Raw genomic sequence first — 16,140 nt, 5'->3', positions numbered from 1 at the left:
TTAGATGTGTGCATCCATGCAAACATGTTGTAAATATGTTTTATATTAAATATTGACTTTTTTGTTGCTACTACAACCATCTCTGGCCATAATAATAAATTTCAACATTGCTGTGAAACTTTCGTCTTTTCCTGAAGAGGAATAACATCACCCGAACAAACAAGTCCAGATGTGAATTTTTTAAATATATTTTTATTAAAAAACATTACATGATTTAAAGGTTACATCTGAACATTACAGGAAGCCCGAGATCAGTCGTCTGTGGCTCCCACATAGTGACAAATGGAGTCATAATCCAGAGTGAATAATTTCTCCTCGTATCTGTCGAGCTGCACCATCGCTCTGCATTTGTTCTTATCCCGCTGAAGAATACGGCCGACCTGATCCGACAAACGAAGAGCCGGCGATTAGCAGCAATCAATCAATCAGTCACATCCAGACCAGATAAAAACGAAACCCATTACTCACCTGTCCTCTGTGCTCGCCCAGAACCACCATCACAGCGTCGTACTCTCCTTTTGGGACGATGGTTTCCAGCATGTTCTGCTTCACATCTGCCACAGAGAGACGGGTTAATCGCTAACGTAATTTAGAGTGGCCGTTTCCATAGCAGCAGTCAGGAGCGGACTGATCATCCAGTCGCCGATCATTATTCTGCTGCTTTTTCATGAAGGCTGGAGGCTGCTGATTATTTTTACTTCATACCGACAAAATATTTAGAGGTGACAGCTAGAAAATGACATTTAGAAGCTCAGTAAGTGTAGGATTTTATGTGACAGACCAACAAAAAGTAACAAATAATTGTGTAGTGTAAGGAGAAATCTGAAAAGTGTGGATCTAATTTGCTTGTGGAGAGGGTATGAATACTTTTGCTAATGGTAGTTCAAAAGAAAAATGATACAAGCACAGTATGCTTAAATCAGAGGAGTGAAAAACTTCTAACATTTGTTACATTTTCAGCGGTTGTGGTTTGATTGCACCAAGTCAAATGATCCAAACTATTTAAAAAACCTGTTCCCCTCCTCGCCTGTGGTGGCGCTGCCACAAGAACAACAGAAGGAAATGACAAAAATCTCTGAAGAAGAAATGAGCGTAACTTCCTTCTTCAGGAAATGTAAACAAAAATGGAGTAGCGTCAGATTTTAGCGCTTTATGTTTTGTTTTTGGTAAAAGACCAAGAGTCATTTTTCCCGCTAACACAACCTAAGAAAATGGAAACGAGGTTTTAACTGTGAGTGTTTACACACGTCAAATTTGTCATGCTACATTTGGAAACCAAATTTGTAGCTTTTACATTTTCTAACACTACTAACAATTTTAAAACTCTTCCTAAAAAGTAAACATGGTTCATACTGAGGTCTAACTGGAGACTGAGGCTGTTTTAACCACAAGACGTCCGTAATGAATTAAACTATATTGGCTGAGTAATAGCAGCTTTATTTTGATGCTGCCTAAACAGATAAACACATTTTGCCCACAGGGAACGCCCGAGTACAAACTTACACAAAACGAGCGAGAGATTTCACGGCTGACTCACCGTCTAGCAGTCTTCCCTCTTCAGTTCGACACACGCAGGTAAACGGCGTCAGGACATCCTCCACTCGCATCTGAAGGGAAGTGAGACCGAGTTCAAAAACAATCCTGAATTTACTGGGATTAAACAACAAATAAAGGTTTTAGTTTAAAGGATCAACAGTTGGGAAATATTTCCAATTGCCTAAAACCCAGTTAGTCATGGTGCAAAAACTCAATGTTATCAGTGTGACAGTTGTTTTTTATTTATTTATATATTAAGCCATAAGGATTGTGTCGGCAGCAGATTGCATGCTGGTTACCTCAGCAGATAGCCTTACTAACACTATAAAGAACATAATGTCAAATTGCAGAATGTATAATATCCTGTTGACTTAAAGCTAATTTAAATGGCTGTTTATGCTACATTTTTGCTTAAATCTTCACACAAAATCCAAATTATAAAACGTAAATGCTGCAGAAAACATTATTCTCACTAGATGCACTCACTAGACATTTTATATTTTCATATTTTCTCTGAATTTGTTGGATTCAGATTTTCTAATCTAAGCTTTCTGAAACAAAAAACGGAAGAAAAATGCTTTTGATGTGGCTTAGATTAAATCAGAAAGGGAAATAATTACACACATTAATATTTATTCATCAAATAATATGCTGCTAATGAGGACTGAGACGATTAATCACAATTGATTATTAAATAATCGTCAAGTAATTCAGTAATTGCACTTAATTAATTTTAAAAAGGACAGTTATTGAAAAGAAAAACACATCCAGAGAATTAATTAAGCCAAAAAGGACTTAAGGGTATATGGATTAAGCATTTAGGATAAAAACACTTTGGCAATAAGAAAGAAAATTGCCACATTCCACAATTTTTTTATTTAGCCACTTAAGTGTTTTTACACAATATTAGAAATACTTTAAACGTTCTTGGATTAAACAAATTTACAGTCAAAACTGTTTTTATTCTAAATGCTAAATTAATAACTAAAGATTATCTTAGTAACTACGTTACTAAGATAATCTTTAGTTGCAGCTCTACTGCTAATTTTTCTATGTTTTTTTTATATTGAGTTCAACAGAAATAACATCAAAGTACAGTACATGTTAATTGTTGATGTATTTATAGGTGGAATTTCTTCATTTTGATGCCTCTAATGATGTTTGTATCTGAACTGCAAATAAACAGTCAATCAAGGCAAAACTGTCAGATTTCCATGTTGAAGCTGTGATAATCAAGATGTTATTTTGTTTTTGCAGCAGAAGTAGAAATAATTGTTGATTTCTGCTGTTTTTTGTGTAAATACAGTTAAACTTCTAGTTTAACAGAAGAAGTAAGACCATATTTAGTGGTATAAAACATTGATTCTCTTTAAAATCTGTGTAAATAATGTTGATTACGTCTGGATTTGTTAGTACAGCTGCTACGGTGAGCAGCACAGAACCTTAAGTGGGAAGCCAGTGACAGAGTCAATAATCATGTTCTCAGCTTCAACTTCACAGCATTGAGCTGCGTTTGAGTGAAACAGAGAAAAGCAGCCGAGGCGTCGCTACCTTTGAGTTGTAGTACCGGCCGCCTTTAAACGCCTTGTCTATGAAGCGGACTTTCAGATCCCTCTGGAGCCAGGAGGGAGGAGCTGAAGCCTGCCGCGCTTCTTTCACTGGTGGCTTATCTCTGCACAGGAACAAAAAAAACACCAAAGAAAACAGCTAATCAAGGATTTAACGGTGACCTATTGAGCAAAATTCACATCTGACATGTTTTCGTATTTTTATTTGGGTCTCAAATGCTTTTAAAAAAAGTCCTTAAAAAAACCGACAGACATTTTTGGCAGTAAATTGATATTTTTTGGGCTCTGGAAAATGAGACGTTTCAAAAACCAGTGAAAAAAACAGGTGACCTCAGCAGTTCCACTGTTACCTAGCAACCCCAGCGGAACTCCGCCCGTTACCAAGCAGCCCGAGTCGAGCTTGTTTGGTCAGCTGGTTTTACCGCTCCATGCGCTGTACAATGGCTGCTGGAAAAGGCAAGTGTTTTGTTGTTGACTCACCATCCAGGAACCGTTTGCTGCATTGCTACTGGTCGTGCAGGAGGCTCTACTAATGCTTCTCAAAGATGTACGGCTGCATCTGCAGCCATTTTCACTTGGGAGTGTAAACGACTAAAATCTCATTATCTAAGGATGATTTTATGCAAAAAATGTAATGAACATGTTTTGTAACATGCTGGCCTGTTCAAGGAATCATAATAGGTCTCCTTCACGGAAACTGAACGAGATGATTTAAAGTGAAAACGTACCTGTCTTGACTTGATTCTCTGTGTTTCCTCTTCCTCTCATCTTTCCCTTCCTCCCTTTCAGATGACTTGTGTTTGACTTTGTCACTACTGCTGCTCTTTTCTTTCTCCTCAAGTCTCTGTCGCTCCTTCTCTTTCTCCTTCTCCTTGTCTTTGTGGGCCTTACTGAGCCGGCCTGTGAGTTGGGTCGGACAGAACCATTAGATCTCAATAAATTAGAATAACATCGCTCTGCAGGATGAATTTATTCCTGCTGTGATTAAAGAACAAGCCTAACAATTCAATTCAAAAAGACTTTATTGATCCCAAAGGGAAATTAAATGTATTAACTCTTATTATCTACGTTTCTTCAAAGTAAAAGTTGTAAAAGAAATTCTTACTTTTGGTGCTGGGAATAAATTAAAACATTTTACAGACTTTAAAAATGAAAAATAAGTCATAAAAGTTAAATAAATGTAAACATTACGCAAAACGTAAAATATCACATGTATTATTTATTACTGTGCAGGAAAAAGAGAAAATAATAATAATTTTGTGTTTTTAATTGAGGAGGACAATTTTGGCCCTGATGTTCACCGTCTAGGAAAATTAGTTCTAGTTTTTCATTAGCCATAAGCTGGTAAATGTTTTACTTTTTTTACATTTGATTTCCTGAAAACAGTATTGTTTTACTGTTTACTGCACAGTGGCGCAGTTGGTAGCACTGTTGCCTTGCAGCAAGATTCCCGCCTGGGTTCGATTCCCGGCCGGGGTCTTTCTGCACGGAGTTTGCATGTTCTCCCTGTGCATGCGTGGGTTCTCTCCGGGTACTCCGGCTTCCTCCCACAGTCCAAAAACATGACTGTCAGGTCAATTGGTTTCTCTAAATTCTCCCTAGGTGTGAGTGTGTGTGTGCATGGTTGTTTGTCCTGTATGTCTCTGTGTTGCCCTGCGACAGACTGGCGACCTGTCCAGGGTGTACCCCGCCTCTCGCCCGGAACGTAGCTGGAGATGGGCACCAGCAACCCTCCCGACCCCATTAGGGACAAGGGTGAACAGAAAATGGATGGATGGATGGATGGATGAGTATTGTTTTATTATTGTGATGCATCTGCAGTGATATTTTAAAGATTCTTCTAAAATAATAATAATAAAACGAGTAAACAGTGACACTGTTTCCATTAGCATTTAATTGAGGCCTCATACTGTAACTTTTCTGTTGTGATATTTTATTTGTATTTTATTTACTTATTATTATAACGCTTATTTTTTTGTATTATTATTATTTCTCTTCTCTTTTCATCATCTTATTCTATTGTCTTAGTAGCTCTGGTGCCGTTTTTAACCAGTTTTTAAAAGTGATACATAAATAAATTTGACATCGAATACTCACTGAGGTCTTTGCTGTTTTTCTCGTATTCTTTCGTCCCGACCAGTTTAACTCCGTACTGGCTGAGCGTCACCGTCTTTCCGCCGATGGCGAGCTTTACCACGACTCGAGCGTTGTCTGCGTCTACGCCTTCAATCTGCCACGCAGAAACAAAAACTCATCAGACATGTTTTATGTGAATTAGACGGCCAGAGATGCGTTCAGGATTGCACTGATTTATTGGCGCAGATTTCCTTAACCCTTTGAGTCCTAAGTTTCAAATCGCTGCCTGAATATTTTTGCTCATTTTAATTGTACAAAGTTCTTTAAACATCCTGTGAGTAAATATATTTGCCCATTTATCCATAACAACTGGAACTTTCAATATTTAGTAGTTAAAAGTGACCTTCAGATTCATTTCACTTCCTGCAACGGCGGGACGGAAATTACCGTAATAACCCAATATTGGCTGGAAAGCGCAACGTCTCTCCTTTCAGAAGCAGTTGGAATTTTTCAGACAGAGCAAAGTGTGGTGGAATTACGGTACTGCAAATTTGGTTGGATCGTCGCCGCTACGTTCGGTTTGGAAGGGTTAAATTTGGGAGATCAGCGATCAGCAGTTACTTACATGTGAAGCTGATCTTATCTAGCTCAGCAAAGATCTAGAAATCAGCCGCCGTCTTCTTCTGCTCTCCTGTTAGAGACGTTTTACTGACAGACCGGCTCACCAGGTCATGTCTGCACATTTGCTGTTAACAATCGTCAGCCCACTGTTGCCAACTTAGCGACTTTCTAAATTTATCACCATTTCAAGCAAAAAATTATTTTATCGTCCAAAATCGGAACCAGCAGGTCAGGATTTCTCAGAAAACTGCAATCGGTGCACCGAGTTTTACTTTGCCGTAAAGGTCCTTGTGGGCCCCGGATCCCACCAGAACGCAGCCTCCAGGAACCATCGCCAGCTCCTCCTGCTTGGTTTGCTCCTCGCCCGGCTTCGGCGGACGCTGGCGCTTGCTGGGCTCCAGATCCTTTATGGCCGATCGATCGGCGCCGAGGCCCAGGCCTTTAGGACGGAGCTGGTGTTCGATTGGCTTCACGTCTCTGTGGGCGAAAGCGTTAGATCAATGAACAAAGATCTGGACATGTGCAGGATTTAAATCAGGCTACAGGGAGACGCCGCTTCGTTTTCACAGTTTGAGTTTGTCAGATCTCCATTTGTGGTTTTATTTTTTTAAATTAAGAAACGCAGTGATCTGTGGAGTGATAAAATTGTTGCGAGAAAATAAAATAAAATGACGATTTTTTAGAATTAAGGAAGATTGTGTAACATGTAAGGCTAGGCCTGTCGCAATAAGCAATAAATCAAATAAACGCATAAAAAATTAAACAACTAATACCAAAAATTAGAAAACAAAAATCTCCAGTCTGGTAATTTGGTCTCAACCAGCCCTTTTTTTGAAGGATCATTTTGTTTATAGAGACTTCATAATTAATTTTATTTGTTGCTTCTGTTGTTTTGTTTATTTATTTTGGACAAATGTTCATTAAATTAGAAAGTTTAGTGATCTTTGGTACTGGGTTCTTGTTTTATTACGCCATATATCTTGAAAATATGCCTGTCACAATAATGAAAATATCCATTAATCGCATCATGAATTAAAATGAGCTCAATTGTTTTTTTCTTTTCTCTCTTTCTACCAAAAACTGGATAACAAAAGTTTTCAATCTGGTGATTTGGTCTCAACTGGCTCCTTTTTTAAGGAAAATTTTATTTACAGAGACTTTATAATTTTATTAGTTGTTTTGTTTATTTATTTTGGATATTTAAAATGTCTTCCATTTCCAGCGTTAAATGTTCATTTGAGTTTAAAGTTTATTGTGTTCTTGCATTATTATGCCATTACTATTATATTAACTGAAAATTGTCTCAAAACAACAATATTATCGTTTATCACCGTAACTTCTGGGGCAATTTAGTGTCTTGTAAAATTAGTTATCGTGACAGGCCTTTGTATGTAAAGCACCAATTAATTATAAATAAGCAAAATTAAGGTAGTAAAACAAAAGAATTTGATTAAATGCCCTGAAAAAAAATCCTTAGTAGATTCAGAGAAACCAGAAACAAATCTGGAAGGAGAGAAAAAAACAAATGGATGGCTGTGATCGTCGAGCCCCGAGGCAGCGGCAATAAAAATAGAGACGGGTGTGGAGCAAATCTCTGCCAGCGCTCCAGAACTGCGTCAGGCATCCAGAGAGAACGGCATTTGTTGCTACATCTATAAATACAAACACAAACCAGCACCAGAAAACTAAAATACACAAACTGATCATAAATCAGCATTAACGTTGGTACGGAGGTTTATTAGTGATCAGAGCGCGAGTAATTTGGTCATTAAAAACATAATTTCTGCAGGTTTTTGTGAAATGAGTGCTGCCATCCGGAAGACCGCTAACAAAATAAATAAATAAATAAAATAAAATACAGTCTGAACAGCAAAACTCTGCAGCAAAAAGAAAGAAAAAATATCTATCAGATCAAAAGACTGCACCTGTATGCTGCAGGTCAGGGGGTCAGACTCATTTTGGGTCATATCAAAAATCTGAATGTTCTTAAAGGGCCGGTTACACCAGAATGCATTGATGAAACCAATAAACTTTTAAAATATTAATAAATACATGTTTGTTTCAGCATTCAGTGTTCCTTAAAACCTTTTCACAATGACCAGTCCATCCAGGATTTTGTGATTGATTTTTTGCAATTAAAATCCAAAATTTTGTGGGGCTAATTTATAAATGTTTGTAAGGCAATTTTATGATATTTGCACTCACGTATGATGCAAAATGTGACTTTTATTAATTGCCGTATCGACCACTATCAGGCTATGTAAGTTGACATCAAGTGAGGCTGCAACAGCACTCACTTAAACTCAACGTTTTGGCCATTTTTGAGAAAGAATTGCAGTAAAAATCAGAAAAAAATGTGAGTCTGTTGATTTTTGTGAGTTTTGCAGATTTGTTGAAAAACTGGAGTGATTTATTGATGTAGTCTGGAGTCTAGAGGGCCAAATAAAAAGCTACGGCGGGCCAGATTTGGCCCCCAGGCCTCGGGTTTGACACATGTGCTGCACGTGGTACAATGCAGGAGGAAAGATTAGCCTGCACAATGATGCCAACTGTGTTTTAAATATATAAAAGATAACTTTTGATTTAATTAGGTGTCATATTTTATGAATCTATTTATGACCCAAAATATGACTAGAAACAAAAGAAAAGAAAGAGAAAAAAGATAAAAATAAAGAACTTCTCTGCAATTCATGAAATTACTTTACAATGAAGAATAAACTGATATGCAGAGTTTCAAAGGTTAAAATGGTTTGTTTTTAGATAGAAGACAGAATTAGATGGTGGTATACAAAAACAAAACATTGGTATGAACTGGTGGATGGATGTGGAGTCATTTTAAACACCCAAATACTTTTAAATGAGTAGAAGAATAGAAACAGCCTTTCAAACAGCAGCAACAGACATAAAAGTGTTAAAGTGATAGGAAAAAAAACAGGATTAAAAACAATAACATAAATAAGACAGATTGGACACAAGATTTAAAATGAGTGGCATAAATTTTTTCAAAAATGTACATAATTTGCATTTAAAAACAAAATACTGACTATTTACAATACAAGGTTTCCCCCAGAAAACTTGCTAAGTCCAGTGGTTGGGCAGTCATTCATCCAGCGGCTCGTCGTGTTTCTGAGTTAAAAAATGTTTAATGTTGACAGGAAATTTGAAAACATCCCTTGATAATTATATGTTATTGAAAGATTGGAAGATTAATACCTTAACACCAACTATAACGTCTAATCCATATAACACATTAGGGGTGTAACAGGTAAACTTTCTATGGATGTAAACTCGACTAAAAATCCACCTGTTTAGGATTGTATTTGAAACGTAATCAATAACAAATTTATTGATGGAACGTGACTTAATGTCGTGTTTTGATTGTTGATTCTATGTTGCATTGTGTTTCTGTGTTGGATATGATGTAAAGCACTTTGAAATGCCTTGCTGCTGAAATGTGCTATACAAATAAAATTTGATTTGATTTTAAAAAATGCAAACATTTTAAAAAGACTTAAATAAATAAGCAATGCTTGGCCTGGTGGGGGCACAAGTAAAGCCTGGTGGCCCGCCAGGCTTATGATATTCTGGGGAAACCCTGCAATACAGTATATTGGTGCAGGAAACATAGATGTTATTTAGAAATGAGTAAAAACAGAGCAGATGGTTGTGCAAGAATGGCAGCAGTTATGGTTATAAACTATATATCCAACCAAGATTGTGAGATTTTTAAAAAGTGTTAGACTTTTGTTATTACAGAAGACAGAAACAGTAAATCTGTCACTTACTGTTTAAATGTCCGTCCGATTCCCTCTCCTTTCTTCCATCCCATTCCTTTCAGCATAGCGAGTCCATAAGCCTCAACAGGAACACTCTCATAGTCTGCCTCCGTCGACTAAAATAAAAAACAAATAAAAACTAAGAATTAAACAGACAAATCAACACCGTGCTCACGAAGGCTTTAATACCAATTAGAAATGGGTAGCAACTCGTTACATCTATGTGAGTAACTTCTTAGAAAAAGTTTACTTTTAGGAGTATTTTTACCACACTGTGCTTTTTACTTTTACTTGAGTAAATTTATTAAGAAGTAATTCTACTCTTGAGTAAATTGTCTGGATTTTCTACCAACTGAATGAAAAACAAACATGTTTTAACCAAAATGTCACCAGGCTCAGACACACGCCTGCCGTTTCTGTTAAAGTTTCAAAAGTTTTTTTTATTGAAAGAAACTGATTTGGAAAAATTATTTTGCCTGATTTTGTTATTTTTTGTTAATTACATAAATTATTGTCATTTTAAAATAAGATTTCCACTTAACTTTATATTTTGATCCGTCTGATAATGTAATTTTTAAATATTAAATGTTTGATCATTTGATCAGCTACTCAGTATTTCAACAGGCTTTTTTACTGTTGAGTAATTTCTTGGACGACTACTGTTTACTTGTAGTTGTTGAAGTTTTGCTACTTTTGTTTCAGTTGTCAGGTACTGTGGTCGGCCCTAAACCTCAGATATTGGTATCGGAGCTGAAAAAAGCTGATCAATTCATCCCTAATTGGAAAATTATTGGGGGGGCTGCACAGCGGCGCAGTTGGTAGCACTGTTGTCTTGCAAGGTCCTGGGTTCGATTCCCGGCCCGGGGTCTTGCATGTTGTCCCACAGTCCAAAAACATGACTGGCAGGTTAATTGGTCTCTCTAAATTCTCCCTAGGTGTGAGTGTATGTGCTGTGTGTCTCTGTGTTGCCCTGCGACAAACTGACGACCTGTTCACGGTGATCCCTCCTCTCGCCCGAAACGTTCACTGGAGATAGGCACCAGCACTTTCCCGACCCCATGTGTTAGAAAATGGATGGATGGATGTAAACTTTGGAGTTCTGAAACAGCAGCTGCTGAGAGAGGGAAGCAGCTTGTAACGTGGCTCTTACTCAGCCGTTTGGCCCCGGGCCGTCACACTCAGACTCCGGAGGTTTTTCTGCAGGCAGCCCACCCTGACATCAAAACGCGCCTGGGGCCGCCGTGACTCGGGCGTCCTGCCGCTCAGATGGGATGTGACTGAGCACATACTGAGGTGACACGCCAGGCCTCTTATGAAAACAAACAGAGAGATGTGATTGGCTGCCCTCATGTCTCTGGGGAGAACGCTGACGCCCGTCTGCTACTGAAGCCGTGCTGTACTGACAGTCATCTGTGCAACTGTATACGCATGCAGCCATGTCAGGCCACTCAGCACTTTCACACACTCAAATTTCAGCTGCCAGTCGACATTCTGTACTGTCAGGAAATTCATGCTAAAATAAACCCCTGAATCAGAGATTGTATTGTGATGTTCATATATTTTTATACGGTTTGAGGAAACTTTAATCAACGAAATTAAGAACTTTTCATGCATTTTTAAGGTAAGATTTCAAACTTTTCCAGCACTTTGAGGGTAAAAGCTATAAAAATGAACTAAAAGGCAGTTTACATTCACAATTACATGATAATATTTAGGGGTGCAACAATTTATTGGTGACAATTTCCTTAATTTTGGGAGTTTGGTGATCTCTTACATGTGAAGCTGATCTTATCCACAGATCTTATCTACCTCAGCAAAGATCTAAAAATCAGCCACTGTCCTCTTCTGCTCTGCAGTGAGAGACATTTGACTGACAGAACCGGCCCACCGGGTCATGTCTTCACGCTTTCAGTTAAGAATAGTCACTCCACTGCTGCCAACTCAACAACTTTCTTGCTTTATTTAGCAAAATTTCAGACAAAAAAAACAACCTGGTATCGTCCAAAATTGGTAATCAGCAATCAGCCAGAAAACTGCAATCAGTGCAGCCTTAATAATATTTATTACTGTTAACAATAATGTATTGAGATAGTAGTATTGATATTCTATAGCATGGACAAAATGAATCAAAATATAACAATATTTTATGGTTTGAAATGTCTTGCTTACACACTAATTTAACCAAAAAAAGTATAAAATATCAGACAACCTTTAAATTCAATTAACACAGATCAATGAGTCATTGATAAATTTGGAATAATACATATTTGTTACACTGAAACAAAACAAATTGTGTTCAGGTAAATGAACTTCTTGCTCAGATTCAATGCTTTATCTCAATACACAAAGAAAGTTACTAAAAAATGCTCTTGCTACGTTTTCTGGCATTTAGCAAATAGAAATAATTTTGGTAATTTTAACTGAAACAAATGTTTGGTTTCATTTAACTTCAGGCAGTGAGAGAAAAAAAGTATTTTTATTAGGTGTGTGAAAATATCTTGTTTGAACTGTAAATAATGTTTTCTAAATTTAGGTTTTTAATCAAACCTTTGATTGCACTTTATACAAAACTATGCAGTTTGAGTATCAAGAACTTTCAAAGACTTTATACCAAAATCAAGCACTTTCCAAACCTGGAAAACACCTAATAGAAATTCAAGCATTTTCAATCATTTCAAGCACCGACTGACAAACCGATTGAAACTCTGTGTCTAAAGCACTCACTGCTCGGCTCCGTCGCAGGGAGAAAACAACAGAGATGGAAAGACGAAGCTCTCAATTTAGTGCTTCAACTCACCATATGGTCATAAAATATGGATCATGAACAAAAGAACAAGATCCTGATTACAAGTGGCTGAAATGATCTTCTTGCTTAATGTGGAGGAGCTGCTGCTCCTTCTTGTTCATGAGACCCTGAAGTGATGCGCTTCTATTTTGTCTTATTGCCAAACATCTTACAAGTTGGGATTTTTAAGCAAAAGAATTACAAGTCTGAGAATAAACGCATAAAAGCAACAAGCTGCTTTCAAACCGTCTGGTAACAGCAACAGGTTTTTCTATTCCTGGTTACAACATGTATTGATTCACACAATCGCATCAATAGATCAATTTTAAATAGAATATCAGGGTCATAGATCATGTAGTCAGGATCTAACAAATTGTTTATGTATAAATGCCACACTTTTCAAGACTCAAATTTCCAGAGGATGAATGGAAACCAGGTCTACACAAAGGGACAGGAAATAACATCTGAAACCACAATATATTGTAATACAATATTCCATACTTCTCCTTAATCCATTACTTCAAAAACTTTAGAACCAATTTTAAAGGGTCTATTATGAGCAATTCATGTTTTGCTTCCGTTTGCGTCTCATCTGCTACTAAAACAAAACAAATGCTAAGAAATAAAACCACTAAACCGTTTCTGGGGTTTTTTGGTTTCTAGAAAATGGGCCTTTTCTAAATCCTTCCAAATTTAAGATCACAAATCAGCAGTTACTGTCTGTCACCTAGCAACCCCAACACCTTTGGTCAGCTGGTTTTACCCCTGTACAATGGCTGCTAGAAAAATTAAGTGTTTTGTTGTTGACTTATCGATCAGAAGCCACTTGCCGTACCCTTGTTGGTTGTGCAGGAGCCTCTACTTCTGCTTTCCAAAGACGTACAATTGTTTACAGCTATTTTCGCATGCGAGTGTAAACAGCAGTTTATTTAGATTTAAAGTGACAAGAGGTCCTAAAACAGCTCATTCTGAAAGGAGCTCAAAACAGATTAAAATCTCAAGATCTAATATTAATTTTGTGTTGTATAGGACATAGACCGATCCTAACCTGTTCAAGGAAGTATAGTAGGTCACCTTTACCACTTTCCCCTACTCACAGATTCAGGTCGCAGGTCCACCTTGACAAGGTCTCCATCCTCAAAGCCGTCTGGCACTTTGTTTTGCATTAGCAGCGGGATGGAGAGGTTGAGGCTCCCCTCTGTCTGAGGCCCATTCTCCCACAGTTCAAGCTGCCTTCGTGAATCTAAAAGCAGAAGAGACTCATGAGGAGACTGATGCTCTTATTCATTGTCCACCAGGATGTCTTCCTCCCATCCACACCTTCGATCAGCTCTTTCACAGCCTGAGACTCCACAGAATCCCCATCCCGCTCCGCTGCCTCCGGCTTCCCGTTTCCTTCCCCGCGCTGCCCCGCTCGGCTCCAGCGGTTCTTCTGGATCAGGGGGATGATGAGCTCTTTGGGCTTCTCGGTTGGTTTTGAACTGCAAGAATACACGAATTAGAAAAGATCATTTAGTTAAATGATGTCCTCAGATTACCAAGTAACGTCACATTTCAAACGTAACCGTTACGGTGTCGGCTTAATAGTAGCATTAGCACAACGAGCGCACCTCTGCAGTTCATTCCTGTCAATTCCGGTCAAAAAATCTTTTTCAACTCTAGCAGTCGGTTTAAATTTATTAACAGTTTTAGTGAAACCAAATGACACTGCCGCTGTTTTTCTCTCTGCCTGCTCATCTGAAATAGCAGCTTTGCTAGCAACCGTATCTTCTCCGTGCGACGCCATTTTTGTTTGTAAAGGAACTGAATGAGAACGGTGCATTCTGGGAGCTGGAGTGCATTCTCTAAATTTAAATAACTCTTACTGCCTGAACTCGCCACATGTCCCATAATGCACTGCAGTTACAGGCGTATTTACGTTGTTCTACTTGTACGTTCAGTTTTTACCGTAGGTCAATAGCATAACTATTATTATTATTATTATTATTATTATTATTATTATTATTATTATTAATAATAATAATATTCTTATGCTAATATTATAATTATTATAACAAAGATGTAATCTTTTCTTCATCTTTTTACATGTTTGTCATTCTTGAATAAAATCATAATAGTAAGAAATCCAATCTGTATGGTGCTTTTTAGGACACAGAAAGAAGCTCTACATAGAAAAATAAAATAATAAAAATATTTATGTATATATATCATTTTTATTATTTTACTTTTTTTTATATATTCATATATATGTAAATCCATAGAATATATAGAATTACTTAACAAATTAGGATATTTTTCAACAGTTAATTTATTTCAACAACTCAATTCCTAAAGAGAAACATATTATGTAGATTAACTACACACAGACTGATTCTTTAAAAGCTTTTATTTTTGTTACTTAGGATTATTTTCCACTTACACAGTGGCGGTTTCTGATATGGGCGACATGGGCAACCACCCAGGGCGGCATCTTATGGTGGGGCACCTATCTTCAGTTTGCTACTCTGTGCCCCTCCACTCTTTTTTTCAGACTTTGGGAGCTTTATTTTCAAACAATAATAATGGTGACAAGACAAGTGTAGGCATGTTTATTTGGATAGCATATTTCAGCAACAAACATTACATCACAGACAACTTTGGACTACTGAGCACCAGTCCCATCCTTTTTATCACTATCATAGCTTAATGCAGGGAATGCCACAGTTTTAGCCATGTCCGGGGTTATTCTTCCTTCCACACAATTTTCCATTGATTTTCATACAATTCTATGAACAGCCAGGTTCTTTAGCAGTTTTGTGGACTGGCTCCTTTTGGGAAGTGTCTCTGCTGAAAATACAGATGTAAACTCATCAACCTTCCACATGTTCATAAGGGCTGCTTCATGGCCATTGCATGACATTTTTGTTTTACAAATAATTTTTTATTGGTTGTATGTAAAAATTCAAATGATCTCAGAAATGTTATTCAGATTCCATTAGCTATATACGATAATTATCCACGTTAACAGTTTAATACATACATTAAGCTCAACATTTTTTAAGGTGATCACTTTTAGAAATAAAATTCCTTTTAATAATATTCTAATTTGGTACTGATTCACAATAAGGCTTCTTACAAATTTCTAATTTTATCTGTCAACACTTTACAAATCATTAATAAGCCTTTTTCATCTAATTACTATGGACAAGAAAAAGAGAAAACTGACCAGTTTCTTGCCAAATCTGTTTACATGTGTATTTCATGCAGAGTTTTTAAATCAAACATTTCAGACGAACTTTTAAGCACATTCAGCATTTGTAGCCATAATTCTTTAGCATATAGCATTGTACTTTATTATTCCAATATAAATATTAACAACTATCAAAGAGAGCCTTAAAGTAAAGTTGTGAAGCAAACCTGCAACAAGGTAGTGTTTAATTTAGCAACTCTGTTGAAATATAAACATATTTGGCTCACTATTTAGCACGAAACTAGTCAGGTTTACTAGTCGCATGCTGCGATTAATAATTTCTAAAGTATTCACAGTTTAATTACTAATATATTTATACACTGTCTATTAGCCCGTTATAAGGTGAGTCTTATTTATTTTGAACATGATAGAAATATAAAATCATACACATGAACAAGGAATCCAAAAGACACATATTTTTGTACTACAATAATCTTAACATGCTTGAAAAGGAGCACGTTAACAGCAGCATGTTCGATTTTAGCCCCCGAAAAATATTCAGGGGCAAAGATTATTATATTTTCTCTATTTAGAATCACAAAAAATATT

At 37.0% G+C, this 16,140-nt stretch overlaps 1 protein-coding gene across 1 annotated transcript; it reads right to left on the bottom strand.

The window, feature by feature from the left end:
* Window positions 1-172: 172 nt before the first annotated feature.
* On the bottom strand, window positions 173-14,176 carry gpkow (G patch domain and KOW motifs). Its single transcript, XM_028014251.1, has 11 exons — window positions 13,973-14,176; window positions 13,683-13,843; window positions 13,460-13,605; window positions 9,587-9,693; window positions 6,074-6,278; window positions 5,202-5,334; window positions 3,833-4,004; window positions 3,088-3,208; window positions 1,538-1,607; window positions 469-554; window positions 173-380 (listed from the first exon to the last, which is right to left on the bottom strand). The coding sequence occupies exons 1-11, from the start codon at window positions 14,146-14,148 to the stop codon at window positions 252-254; spliced, it is 1,506 nt and encodes a 501-aa protein (XP_027870052.1). The 5' UTR covers window positions 14,149-14,176; the 3' UTR covers window positions 173-251.
* Window positions 14,177-16,140: the final 1,964 nt, after the last annotated feature.

This window comes from Xiphophorus couchianus, chromosome 1, assembly GCF_001444195.1.
Source record: "Xiphophorus couchianus chromosome 1, X_couchianus-1.0, whole genome shotgun sequence".
Classification (NCBI taxonomy): Eukaryota; Metazoa; Chordata; class Actinopteri; order Cyprinodontiformes; family Poeciliidae; genus Xiphophorus; species Xiphophorus couchianus.
This window is presented reverse-complemented; position numbering and strand designations above follow the sequence as displayed.